General features: G+C 42.5%; 1 protein-coding gene, 1 non-coding gene and 1 pseudogene across 2 annotated transcripts in view; all 3 read right to left on the reverse strand.

Annotated features, from left to right (window-relative positions):
• Positions 1-791: 791 nt before the first annotated feature.
• Positions 792-14,323, reverse strand: part of MOGAT1 (monoacylglycerol O-acyltransferase 1) — a 40,420-nt gene continuing 26,888 nt past the window's right edge. The window contains exon 6 of the mRNA XM_057745668.1: positions 792-3,322. Within this exon, the coding sequence (XP_057601651.1) occupies positions 3,168-3,322 (155 nt within the window). The 3' untranslated portion in view covers positions 792-3,167. The remainder of the gene's footprint in view (positions 3,323-14,323) is intronic.
• On the reverse strand, positions 6,780-7,085 carry LOC130858361 (non-histone chromosomal protein HMG-17-like; annotated as a pseudogene).
• On the reverse strand, positions 9,948-10,018 carry TRNAG-GCC (transfer RNA glycine (anticodon GCC)). The gene has a single exon. It is a non-coding gene; the product is annotated as a tRNA-Gly (tRNA).

Genomic DNA, 14,323 nt, shown 5'->3' on the forward strand with positions numbered 1-14,323 from the left:
TCCCTGATTTATAGAGAGTTTGACTGTTTTCACAGTCATGGCGAAGGGTTTGTGTAAATCACACAGCATCCCTTGCCCTGGTTGCCCTTGAGAAAGAGCAAAACTAGCTGGCTTTCATAAGCACCAAGGCTGCAGCCTTCGACGTGAATGTAATAGACTTAGCGGGGTATAGACAATTTCAGTATTGCTGGCTGCGATACAAAGGAAATGACTCAGCCTGCACCCAGTGTACAAAGGAAACAGGAGAAAGAAATGTCCAAATCAAAGCATAAATGCACATTTTCTTAAGGCAACAGGTCCAGTTTCTCTTCTGGTGTTCTGGGGTTATTTTTGTTGCTGTTTTTGTTTTGTTTTGCTCTTTAAATTTTACATGCAATTACATATTAGATGAGAACCTTTAAAATTGAGATCTCCATCAAAACATACCAGTGAATACAATATATGGCTCACATTTGTGTTGTCGCAAAAATTCCTATCAAAATATTCATTTGTAATCTGTAGGACTATATGGGACTTACAACTATGCTTTGAGTTTATGAAAGGACTTCTCGCCTTGCTCAATTAAGGCCTCTGGAGACACTAAGAAAGGAAGAGATAAACTCCCTAATACATACCTAAAAATAAGATTTTATGTATGCCAAAATTAAAGTTGCTGATGTCTAGATTTTTTAATGCGATAATTCTAAGTAAATTCATCAGAGCAGAACTTTCCCCATTTTTCAGGGCCTCTGCTTTACCACACAGGGGCTTTAATTGCTTACTAGACAATCCAGTGGAGGCTGGTGGTCAGCTTGGCCCCCTCACTACTGAGTGTGAGATTAAAAGTCATACCTTGTGAAATCGCAAAAGACTGTGCTATGAGATTTTCATAAACTTCTCCAAAGGAATGAAGTTCATGGGTTTTACAATACTTAAAGGCCTTTAGTTGTTGTGGTTATTTGGGCCTCACAGCTTTGCTCAGAAAGACTCACCCCTGACCAGCTAGGGTGTAGTTTTATGTAAACGGTGCTCTTTTTACATTTGTTTGATATTGAGTGATACCAAAAAGGATTTATAGTTAAATTATCCATATCTATTAAAATAGGATGTGTCCTGGGAATTCCCTGGTGGTCCAGTGGGTAGGACGCAGCACTTTCACTGTCAGGGCCTAGATTCAATCCCTGGTTGCGGAACTAAGATCCTGTAAGCCACGAGATGTGGCCAAATAAAAACACAGAGAGAGAGAGAATGAGATAGGATGTGTCCTATTCCCTGCTTTGACACAAAAAACTGATCGAATTTTAAGGTCATGGGTCAGTGGATTCTTGGACTGGTAGCCACATGAAGCCAAAGTGATGTTGGCCTAAAAGTCTTCTATGGAACAATTGAGAAGGTTCCCTTTTTGTGTGTGTGAGATGCTTTTCTTTTTTTTTTCTTCCTTTTTTTTTTAAAGATATATTTATTTATTGGCTGCATTAGGTCTTCGTTGCTGTGTGTGGGCTTTCTCTAGTTGTGGAGAGTGGGGGCTACTCTTCATTACAGTGCATGGGCTTCTCATTGTGGTGGCTTCTCTTGTTGCGAAGCACAGGGTCTATGCACACAGGCTTCAGTAGTTGTGGTGTGTGGGCTCAGTAGTTGTGGCTCACAGGCTCTAGAGTGCAAGCTCAGTCGTTGAGGTGCACAGGCTTAGTTGCTCCGCAGCATGTGGGATCTTCCCAGACCAGGGCTCGAACCCGTGTCCCCTGAATTGGCAGGTAGATTCCCAACCACTGCACCACTAGGGAAGTCCCTGAAATGCTTTTCTACTCATGGCATTATCTACCATGATTGTGTTTTGCTGTGGCTAAACCCAATCCAGGCTCCAGCCCTGGTCTTGATGTTTTAAAAATTAGGGGTGTTAACACATATTAACAATAAGTTAGAACAACTCAATAAAGTTGCCCCCAAATACTGAGAGTGGAGGAGGTATAGAAAGACACGCAGCAGTGGAGACCAACGGGAACCTAGATATTCTTCTTACTTACTGAATAATTACTTAACCCTTAGTGACTAATTCTCAGAAACCCCCTTCTGACTTGCTCCTTACAAACCAGCCTGCAGCACTGTCAATGACTGGCGTGGGACAATCAGACACAAATTATCCCCTTCTAAAAGTGTGCCTTTTCTTATCCTCTGGTACAGCTCTAAACATTCTTCACCTTATGGCAAAGTTTGTGTGTGTATCTAGAAATACATCCATTCAACAAGTACTCATTTCATGCCTACTAAGTGTCATGAGCTGACCCAGGCCCTAGAGAGACACCCATGAACAGGAAGGACAAGGCTTCCCCTCTCTCAGACCTGACGGTCTCCTTTAGGAAGAATCACATAACCTGAGTCAATGGTGAACTGGTCACATCTCACCAGAGAGGGCACTGTCTCTCAGAGCTCATCTTACTCAAAGAGGCCATATGGGAAGAAAATTAAAACCCCTTCTGTTACCGTGAAAACTTTTTGGAATCTTAGTGTCTTAAAACCCATCAAAAGCATGTCTTCCAAAAGACCTCCTTATCTGTAGCAAATGAACATGTTTCTAAGCAAATGACGATGGTGACTATTTCTAAGCATAATTAGAAAAGAGAAGACATGGTCTCATCCACATGGGTTTCCATATGGTAGATTCATCCTATTTCCAAAATGACATAAAGGATCAAGTTATCTAAGTCTTAAAAGTAACATTATTCACTAACAAATGGCCTGTTCAAGCAGAAAAAAAAAAAGAAATGATCTCCTTTAGCTCTACATGGCAAATTATTTTACACACTGTCTCATAAATGTTCCAGCTGTGCTGAACAACAGCTGTCATATTCAGTGAAAACGCCACATTAAATTCTTGTGATATTTAGTAAAAGGGTCAAATTATTTTTTTGAAGCTGCCATTTTTTTTAAGCACATGAATAATTCTAAACCTTAACTTGCACGACGATTTTTACCTTCTTAAATGAGGAAGACTCTTGAAAGGCTCCTAATTACCTCCAACCTTTACCCTATAGTCACCCATAGATAAACATCAACATCTGTCACTATACATAATACTTTTCCGTTGCAAATGTAATTCCATCGTCAAAGAAAAAATTTAATTTATTTAAAAGATTTGTTCTGTCCATGGGATGTTCTCTCGCCCTCTCGCGCGCCTTCTAAGAGGATGGTTATCTAAAAACGAGAGTTTCATTTTCTGGAATACCATACTTCCCTTTGTGCTCCTCAAATAATTTCCTTAGCTCCTCCATGTAGGTCTGATGCAACTCCTCAACCTGCGCTGGGGTTGGGTACAGGGTCGGATGAACAGGGATTGGGCGGCCAACTGCAAAAACAGAAAATACATCATACGTAAGAAATCAAAACCACACCACCACAGACTGCCGCCTCTCATGGACAGTCCTCAAAGGATCTTCCAATCAGAGTCTGTCCGGCCTGCCAGCTCCCATCCCTTTTTCATTTTACTGGCTGCCTGCAGTGGTCACGCCATCTCTTGTGGTCACAAATAAAGAGCCTTCCTTCTCAGCAGATGCTGGATTGTCAGGACGCTGGTGGTTTTGACTTTGAGTCTAATGAACTACTGTGCTGGCTGCAGCTGTGAGGTAAGAGGACATCGTTGTGAGTGCACGTCACCAGCTCGCTCCCTCTGGTACAGCTGACAGCCAGACCACAGAGTTCTATTATCACTGCCTGGGAAATCTTGACTCATGAGGCATCAACCCTCTACTCTGGCTCTTTTTAATGTCATCCTAAAAAATGAAAAGCATACACATCGTCACTGCTAAGGATCTGTACTAGAAAACACACATAATCACAAGGATTCTACTGTTTGTAATCATGGAAAACAAAACTAACCAAAAGTCTTCATGGAAAAAAATATTAAATAAACCACAGACCATTCATTCAATGGACTCTTCGGCAGCAACTATTTTTAAAAACTAAATAACATTTTTGTAACTATGTATGATGACCTATTGTGTGATCATTTTACAATATATACAAATATCCAGTCAACACTTGAAGCTTATCTGTTATATGCAATTATATCTCAATTTAAAAAATGAACTATATATATGTGTACACACACAGAGACATCTAAAATGTAGCAGGTAGGGGGAAAGTTATAAAATGATATGGTGTGATCCTATTTATTAAAAAAAAATTTCTATATCTAAGTGCATTATAAGCTTCTGGTTTACTAACAAAGTCTACCAAGAGACACTGACAGCCCGTATGTGGAGGGAGGGAGGGAGGTACAGCTGGGGGAACTTATCTGTATTGTATGAATTTTCTACAATGAGAAGGCATTGGTGTTATCTGTATAATTAAAAACGAACTAATTAATTTTTTAAAACCTAGCAATTTCTACACCTACTTTAAGGCGTTTATGTAATAAATAACTTCTATCTCACTTGTGTCAGATTTTTAGAGACACCTGGCTCTGGCGCCTACTCTCCTGGGTTCTCTCTGCTACTCATTGCACCCTCTGCTGGCCTGATGCTGCTACTGATGCCAAGAGTTGAAATGTGCAGGATGTTGGGTGAGCTGCAAACCGCTTACTGCCTTTGATTAGCTTGGGCATGAGGTCAAGTAGGGCTGTAGGTAACAGAATGGCACTTGCAGGGCTTCCTGTGCCCACCAGAGTCTCCCCATGCTACATCCAAGGCTCAGTCCATGTCAGTAACAAAGATGATTAGTTAAAAATAAAAACAGAGAAAGAAGGAAATGATAAAGAACATTAGAGGGAAGTGTGACAATAGTATGGGAGGTAAGGAAGCACAGAGAAGGGAATGACATACTCACAAACACACACATATATATATTATAATGTGTTATATGTTAAGAAGATATATCTCTATATCTATCTATATTTGTACACAATGTTATACATAATCTATATACCCTGTGTATAGATATCTAATCTCCTTAACACAACATTATCAAATTGCTAAATTTTTAACCAGATATAGCTTCAAGAAAACTGTACAGTTTTCCTTGAAAGCTTGGATGTCAAACATATATAGTGCACATCTCACTGTCAGTTGTGGCTGTCTTTTTTTTTTTTTTTTTGCCACACGGCTTGCAGGAACCCAGGCCCTTGGCAGTGAAAGTGCCGAGTCCTAACCACTGGACCACCAGGGAATTCCCATGTCAGTTGTGACTGAAATACAGAGTAGGAGAGGCTGAGATGATGGGGTGGAATTGGGAGCTGGTGTTGCACAAGAAGCACCAGGCTAGACCACGTCCAGTGCTAGCTCACCAGCAGGTACACTGAGGTAGTAAGTAACTTCCTCTCTGGCCGAATTTTCTCATATATAGGATAAAAGAGTAGGTGATCTTGAAGCTTCCTTTCAGCTCTGATCTTTGTTGTTGTTTGAGGAAAAAAACCTTGAAATTTACATGCATATTGAGAAATCTACCTGTAAATCAACTTGCAAATTTGTGGTCTTATAGAAATAGCTTCTGTTTTCTTAGTGAAATTATCCCAAGGAGAGAGGTTAAAAGCAACTGTTCTGGGTGGGAGAGTGACAAAGAGATACACTGGTCTAAGAAGATGGAGTGTTTTGTTCCCAGCTTACTTTGATTAGGATTTGTGAGCCTTATTTCCTGTGAGATACTACAGTTAATTTCAATCCTGTTTTTTTTCCTATTGATGGTTTTATTATATTTCAGATAGTTCTTCTAGAGAGTTCAAACACACTCATATAGATTGAATTTATCATCTTAAGATTTTTCCCTTTAAACTGTGAGACAAACACAGTCATATTTGTCTTTCTCTTATTTACCTGCAGAGAAACTGAGATGCTGAAAGTTTTTAAGCTTCATACACACATACAAAAAAACAAACCAACAAAAACCAAAGGAAATGAAGATTTAAACCTAGCACTTCTGCTCCTCATTACTAAACTAACCCCAAATTGGATTAGACCGTAAGAAACCTTTCTCAATTACTTCGTTTTTTTTCCCCAAGCCAAACTGTATCCAGCTTTATTAAAGATACTTTTCATAAACAATCATGGTATTTCAGGCAGGACATGGGCAGACAATCGTTAACAGTATACAACTTTCAAACTTGCTTTTTCAATGGACTACCAAAATCAGAAAGCCACCATAAAATGCAATGAAGTCTTCATGTGATGCTCTGAACAGGGAAAGTTTAGCATGCGGGTTGACATCTCACATTTAGCATGTTGTTTAACAACTTTTCACAAGCCGACCCTGACTTGGAAAATGGATATGAAAATGACAGAAGGATCCACCTGAAGACCCACAATCTAAAAAAGGAACCGCTGCTCTTTTGAGGGATGCCATCTCAATGGTGACACAGGAAAGTCCAGATTGCCTGACATACTGGTAACCCACCTTTGGGGGTCAGGTTCCAACAGGTCTCTGGGTTTAAGGGAGTCAATTCTATGCTGAAGGTGAAGAGGGAGAAGAAGACATAAAAACTAATTTTAGTTTTTCCACACCACAAGGCATTTGTGCCAAGGTGGCTACTGTGGCAACATCAAGGAATCCCTCCTTCCTGGAAACCAAGAGGAAGTCTCTCAAAACTAGACAGGAACGGTGTTTTTCCCCCACATCAAACCAGCTTTGGGGACAATCTATTAGTGACATGTGCCCGTCCCCCAAAAAACAACAATGAAGTGTTCTCTGTGTGAACAACAAAGATTAAAACAAGCAAAGTAAAATAAAATTTTGCATTTTTATAAAATAATAAAAAATAGTATTTCAAACTGTACAGTCACCAGAAGTACACAGCTACCAAAAATGCACACGCTTCACTTGGCATCTCCAGCAGCTTCGGCTTTCTGTGCCTGGTCTGTTTTGGCATCTCCATTTTCTGCAGGGTTATTCCCATTCTTGACAGCATCAGCTTCCCCCTTTTTCCCTTCGGGTACCTTCTCTCCCTTCTTTGCAGGGACCTTTTTAGGCTTGGGCTCTGGCTTTGGAGGAGCAGGTTTAGCAGATAACTGTGCAGATCTTCTCTGTGGTTAGTCCTTCACCTTGGCTTTACCTCCTCTAGCATCCCCTTCAGCCTTTCTTGGGTATGGTGGCAACAGCGGTGGGACGTATGCACTGGACATGGGGATGCAGGGGCACGCAGGCTTTGGTCAGTCCAGGGCTCGCTCTTGCCTCTTCTTCACACTGCTCTCTCAATTACTTCTTAGGGATAAAGGCAGAGGTAACAAAACAAAAACTTGCAAATCTGAGAAAGGTCCCCGGAGCCCTAGGAGACCAGAATTCTCTCTCTCCACAAAAAAAGGAGATTTTTACTACTAAAGAGAAGAAAGCTGTTTTCAACATAAGACTGGGTTAGTTTCAGACTAGGTAGCTGCAGACTGCTGCATGACTCCCTTTTTGTAACACAAAGGAAAGTCCAGCTGCATCAAGCTGCTCTGGAGGTAGAACTCCTTGCCCTGGAAAAATCAGCTAACATCTACTTGTGGCAGAGTCAGGAATCTTAGCTCTTGTTTATGTTTCAGTGCTTTTTATAGCTGGCATGCTCCTTTGTTCCATTTTCCAATTCCATCCAACAATTCAGGATTAGTTATGTCTTTATTGCCTTACACAGCAGTCTTACTCTAATATCTGTGATGCTGTGTTGTGTTTACCTAGATGAAGAACAGGCAGCTTCATGAGCTGTTATATTTACAGCTGGAGAAGAGCTTGGAGATAGGCATTACTTTCCTCTTATTGAGGCAAAGAGTAGATCTTTCACAATAAGAAGTCTTTGTTCTATTTTTTTGTAATTATGAAAATTCTGCAGAGTTTCTCTCTCTAATGGTGTCACATAGGAATTACTCTTTCTTTAGATGCTATACAGCTGTACACCAGCGACAGATCGGGCAGAGTGGGATTGGGAAGAGTCAAAACCTGGGTTTAAGTACAACCTCTGGCTTATAATGGAGTCTCAGAAGACGCCCAATGTAAGCATGTGTATGTGTGAGTGTGTATATGCACACACACACACACTCATGAACATTTACTGAGCACCTAATACATTGTACTGGGCACCATAGCAATCCCCTTATCATTGATATTATCTCCTTTAATCCCTCCTGTACAATTAAAATTTAAATTAGGTCCCCCTTCCTTCCTCTCTCAGAAAATCCCTTAGCCAGGTTTTTTTCCCATCAGGATAGAATAATGACTTGAAACAAAATGGACTACTTCTGTCCTCAAGTGGCTCCAAACCAGTTTTATTTAAGTAAGGTACATTCCCTTCCCTAACTTTTTTTTATTAAAAAAAAATTCAAACCCATAGAAAAAATAATACAATAAGCATCTGCATGCCCTTACTTTAGACTCACCAATTTAAACATTTTGCATGCGCGCACATGCACGTGCGTGCACACACACACACACACACAATATGTCTATAGATATACACATGCATTATTATTTTTATTTTTGTAAAACCATTTGAGAGTAAGTTGTAGACATCACTGATTCACTCCTGGTATCATCCTTAAAACTGCCCATGCCATAAAGACAAAGAAAAGTTGAAAAACTATTCCAGCTTAAAGTAGCCTAAAGAGGTGTGAAAATTAAAGGCAATGTATGTTCCTGCTGTGGGGGGGAACAAACTGCCCCCCACCAAAACTCACAGCTAAAAAGAATGTTATTGTGGAAAATGATGAAATTTGAATATGGAGGGTACACTAGTTAGCATTTAATCAATGTTAAATTTCTTGAATTGTATTGACATTATGAAAGAGAATAATCTTGTTCTTAAGAGATATACACAAAAGTAATTAGGAACAGAGGCTTCCCTGGTGGTGCAGTGGCTAAGAACTCACCTGCCAATGCAGGGGACACGGGTTCGATCCCTAGTCTGGGAAGATCCCACATGCCTTGGAGCAACGAAGCCCGTGAGCCACAGCTACTGAGCCTGCAATCTAGAGCCCACAAGGCACAACTACTGAACCCGTGTGCTGCAACTACTGAAGCCTGAGTGCCTAAAGCCCGTACTTCACAACAAGAGAAGCCATGGCAATGAGAAGCGCAAGTACCACAACGAAGAGAAACTGCCCTTTGTCACAACTAGAAAAAGCCCAAGTACAGCAACAAAGACTCAGTGCAGCCAAAAAATAAATAAATGAATTTTTGCAAGGCAGAAATAGAGACACAGATGTAGAGAACAAACATATGGACACTAAGTGGGGAAAGTGGGGAGGGTTGGGAGGGAATGAATTGGAAGATTGGGATACCAAATTGTACACTCTAAATATATGCAGTGTATTGTATGTTAACTGTATCTCAATAAAAGTTCTTAAAATAAATAAATAAATAAATAAGTAATTACGAACAAATGGTCATCTTGTCTGCACTTACTCAAACAGTTCAGTGATAACAACACTAAAAAGTATATTTATGATACCGTTAGAGAGAGAAAAAAACTATAGCAAAAATGTTAACAATTGGCTAGTTTAGAAGAGAGGCACACAGGAGTTCATTTGACTACTCATGAGACTTTTCTGAACATTTGAAATTTTTCAACATGAAATTTTAAAACTTAAAACCAACACATACTACTGTAGTGGAAGAACTTTAGGACCCAGAGGCCATAATTCAACCAGAGAGAAACAAAGCTGGGTCCAGCTGTTATCTACATGTGCCTGCTTACTCCTCAACTCCTCTTGCATGTTTTCTGCATCTCTCTGTTAGTATGTAGCCCCTGTAACTCAGAAGCTGCCCCAGAGGCCATGAGAGAAGAGTATCCAATCAAGTCACATGCTACCCTCCGGTTACCTTATTTGGGGGACAAAGAAAGCCTAATGTATAGAAAGTTAACAAAAAGTATAAAAGAAATGGCCCCGCTTTGTTCAGGCCTCAGCCTTTGGATACAAATCCGCTGGGCCTTTGCCGGCATAAATAAATGCTGCTTCCTGCATACAGCCTCGGTGCCTTGCATCACTCTGTAAAAATCCTACAACATTTCTTGGTGCATCGGCCAGGAAATGAACCTGGGCCTCCCACGTGGCAGGTGAGAATTCTACCACTGAACCACCAATGCTAAGAGGTGCCTGAAATAGTTCCGTGAGGAGACTGGAAGGAGGAGGACAAAACGAAATTCCTAACCTCATATTCCCCTCCCAACCCTCCTCGTGTGTGTGCCTGTTGTCTGTTAGGACGGGAGGAAATGGGTGACAAACAAAGTAAAACTACTCCTTTAGAGTGTATGGTAAAAAAGAATTTCAAAAAGGATACTCTGGTAATCATGGTGTTAAATTGACCCCTGGAAAGCTCCGTACACTTTGTGAGGCAGAATGGCCTTCGTTTGGGGTAAGGTGGCCCCCTGAGGGGTCACTACACAAAGAGCTAGTCAGCAGGGTGTTCACGGTTACCATGGGGGACCTAGGTCACCCTGAGCAATTCCCTCACATTGACTCATGGCAAGACGTAGTCCTTTCTCAGCCACCTTGCCTAAAAGCCTGTCTGGAAGAAAACTGTAGAACCATGTTGGCTTGGATCACGGCCTCCGCAAATGCCAACCGGAACCGGAAAAGCCTATTTTGTCTGGGGAGCCAGAAGAGATTCCACCTTATGCCCCGCTGTATCCCCCGCTGCCACTCCAGAGGCCTCCCCTCCTCCCCAGCAACCCAAGAGGCCTCTAGCCAAGGTCACTCCAGAGCCGCCAATCCTAACCCCTTACACCCCGGCCAAGACGCACCACGGAGATCCTGCTGGCAGCCCTCCTCCCAGGAAAAGTCAAAGTGCCTTACAAATGCCACTGAGGGAAACCCAAGGACCCCTCTCTTATGACCAAGACGGTCAAATACAAGGAGGGCAGCGTACTTTCATATATCAGCCTTTCACCACTACTGAGCTCCTAAACTGGAAAAATCATACTCCCTCATTCACTGAGAAGCCCTAGGCTATGACTGATGTGATGCAGTCCATCATCCAGACCCACAGGCCCACTTGGGCAGACTGCCGCCAGCTTCTCCTGACGCTGTTCAACTCTGAAGAGCGTCCCCGAGTTACTCAGGCTGCTTTAAAATGGTTCGAAGAGCATGCCTCGGAGGGGACACTGAATATACAGGCTTGTGCCCAGCGCTACTTCCCTGGGGAAGACCCCCAGTGGGACCCTAATGAGGCCCGGGAACTCCAAATGCTCCAACGCTATCGGGAGGCTCTTTTACATGGTACGAAAGGGGGAGGAAAGAAGGCCGTGGACATGAGCAGAACCGCAGAGGTGCTCCAGGAGCCTGGAGAGAGCCCAAGCCGACTCTATGAGAGACCTTGTGAAGCTCTCTGCCTCTACACCCCCTTTGACCCAGAGACAGCCGAGAATCAGCAGATGTCAGCCAGGCTCAGGGAGGCATTCGAAACAAATTACAAAAACTAGAGGGCTCGGCGCCAAGTTAGGGGGTTCCTTGGAGCTGCTGGTTTCTGTAGAATCTGCACACCCAACTTCTCTATTCTGGCAAAACCCCAAACGTGGCTACAAAGGGGGGACAACAGGAACCACTGTTACGGGAACCAGCACAACAAACGGCCTTTGAAGAGATTAAGCGGGCCCTCACCAACACGCCTGGCTTAGGACTCCCAGACATTTCCAAACCCTTCTTCCTGCACGTGCATGAGCGTACCGGCATGGCGACAGGGGTCCTGACACAAATGTTGGGGTCATGGCATCGTCCGGGGGCATAGCTCTCCAAACAACTAGATCCTGTTGCCCAAGGGTGGCCACCTTGCCTGCGGGCACTCGTGGCCACAGTGTTCCTGGTGTCTGAGGCTGACAGACTTACTATGGGACAAGATCTGACTATCCGAGTACCTCATTCAATGTTAACCCTGATGGCGTATAAGGGACAGTATTGGCTGACTGACGTCCAAACGGTTAGATATCAAGGAATGCTATGTGAAAACCCACACATCCACCTGGAAGTAGTAAGGACTTTAAACCCAGCAACCCTACTACTGGTCGGGCCAGGTCCGCCGGACCATGACTGCATCGAAGTCATGGATGAGGTGTTCTCCAGCAGACCAGACTTAACAGACCAGCCCCCCAAGGACCCTGATGTTAAATATTTCACTGACGGCAGCAGTTTCATGAAAGAGGGAGAACACCTTGCTGGGTATTCAGTAGTGACACTAAATTCCACCATTGAGGCAAAACCTCTGCCAGAGGGAACTTCTGCACAAAGGCAGAGCTTATTGCGCTAATTCGGGCTCTCCAGTTGGCAGCAGGAATGGGGGTCAATATATACACCGATTTTAAATATGCCTTCACCACCCCCCACTTACACAGGGCTCCATATAAAGAAAAGGGGCTAATTAACGCCGAAGGGAAAGATATAAAGTATGGTAAAGAAATCCTTGAACTCTTAGAAGCTGTGTGGGCCCCTACAAGTGGCAGTCATGCATTGCCGGGGACATCAGAAGGGAGATGCTATGGTTGCCCGGGGAAACCGTAAAGCAGACCCAGAGGCAAAGTATGCAGTCTCTGAGGAAATACTGAAAACAGTGGCTCTGACCACTACGCTGTTCCCTAGTCCCCTGGCAGACTGGGACCCCAATTACTCATAGCATGAAAGTACTTGGTTTAAGACTGAAAGGGGGAACTATCTCTTGGGCAGATGGTGGCAATTTGAAGACGGTCGAATAGCAATTCCTGAGACCCTAGCCCCAGCCTTTTTGAAACAGTTCCACCAGGGAACTCACAGCGGCCGAACGGCCCTGGAAGCCACATTGAGCCAACACTTCTACGTCCCCCGACTTTCTAGCATAGCCCAAGTGATATGCGAACAGTGTGAGACATGTGCCCGAAATAATCCACGCCAGGGACCTAAGTCCACCCCTGGGGTGCAGAGTGTAGGGGGAGCTCCCTTTGAAAACGTTGTGGTGGACTTCACTGAACCCCCCCGAGTCCGAGGCTAAAAGCATTTGTTAATTTTTGTGTGCACATTCTCAGGATGGGTAGAGGCTTTTCCTACCCACACAGAAAAGACACATGAAGTGGCTCGATTTCTTCTGACAGAAATCATTCCCCGATTCCTAATTCCCATCACCATGGGATCAGATAATGGGCCAACATTTGTGGCTGAGGTGGTGCATTTGGTGACAAAGGGGTTAAGGATCACCTGGAAGCTACACACAGCATACCGGCCCACAGAGCTCCAGAAAGGTGGAAGGAATAAACTGAACTTTAAAGTTACAACTGAGTAAACTGTGCCAAGAGACCCACACTGGGATCAGCTGTTGCTGATTGCTTTGTTAAGAATTAGGTCTAGTCCCAGTAGACAGACGAGATTTTCCCCTTATGAAATTCTTTAGGGGCGTCCACCTCCCATTACTAGGCGAATACGGGGAGACTTAAAAGAAATGGGCACTATAACTTTAAGACAACAAATGCGGGCTCTCAGCTCAACCCGAACTGATATACATCACTGGGTTAAAAAATGTCTACTTGTAATGCTTTCTTTTTGCCCTGAGGGATAAACCAGAGACATAAGCCAAAAAAAAAAAAAAAAAAAAAAGGAAAAAGGATTTTTGACACTGATGGCCACAATATTCTTTAGACTCTGGACACAATTAGTTAAAATAAAACCTTTTTGAAATTGCAAGACCCGTTCCTTTTTGCACATGCAATTAGACAAAGCAAGCTTGTTAAAATGCTTTTTTCCAAAATTCTGATCCTGAGAGAACAAGAATATGCCTAGAAGAAAGCTTAAAGTTAACTCTTATCATGTCCTTGGGACACAAACACAGCCCACTTTGCCAGAGACTTTGGCCTTGGGTTGCTTAATGCAACTTCAAGTCAAGGGGCAAAAAAAGGAAGACAAGAGACATTTTAAATCTCAAGCAGAAACTATGAGATCTCTGTCTGTCTAAATATATGTGTATATCTCAGTATATGTCTTTGTCTATAAATAATATTGGTGAGGTTAACTTGTAAATGAGCTCTACTTAATTGGCCTAAAAGAAAAGTAAATGCTTACAAATCAATTCTAAATACAAGAGAAATTAAGCTAAATAAATTTCAGGTTCATGTAAACTGGGAAATAGGCAATATTAAATTAATACCTGGTATTAATATTTGTTGATCTAATAAACACGGACAGGTCTTTAAAGCCATCAACATTAAATATAACAATTTTATTATGCCTAGGTTTAACATAAGCTATCTGTTAAAAATATGTCAACAATAATAACTCACTGTGAAGAAACTTTTAAGAAAAAAAAAGTACAAATGAGACAAAAACTTTGGGTAAACTTTTTAGGAAGAGAACAAGACAAGGATTTGTACAGAACAGACTAAGTCAGATAACCTAGGTACATACTAAAGAATGAAATGTCCAGCCCCTAAAGCCCC

This window comes from Hippopotamus amphibius, chromosome 8 (assembly GCF_030028045.1).
Source record: "Hippopotamus amphibius kiboko isolate mHipAmp2 chromosome 8, mHipAmp2.hap2, whole genome shotgun sequence".
NCBI classification, from domain to species: Eukaryota; Metazoa; Chordata; class Mammalia; order Artiodactyla; family Hippopotamidae; genus Hippopotamus; species Hippopotamus amphibius.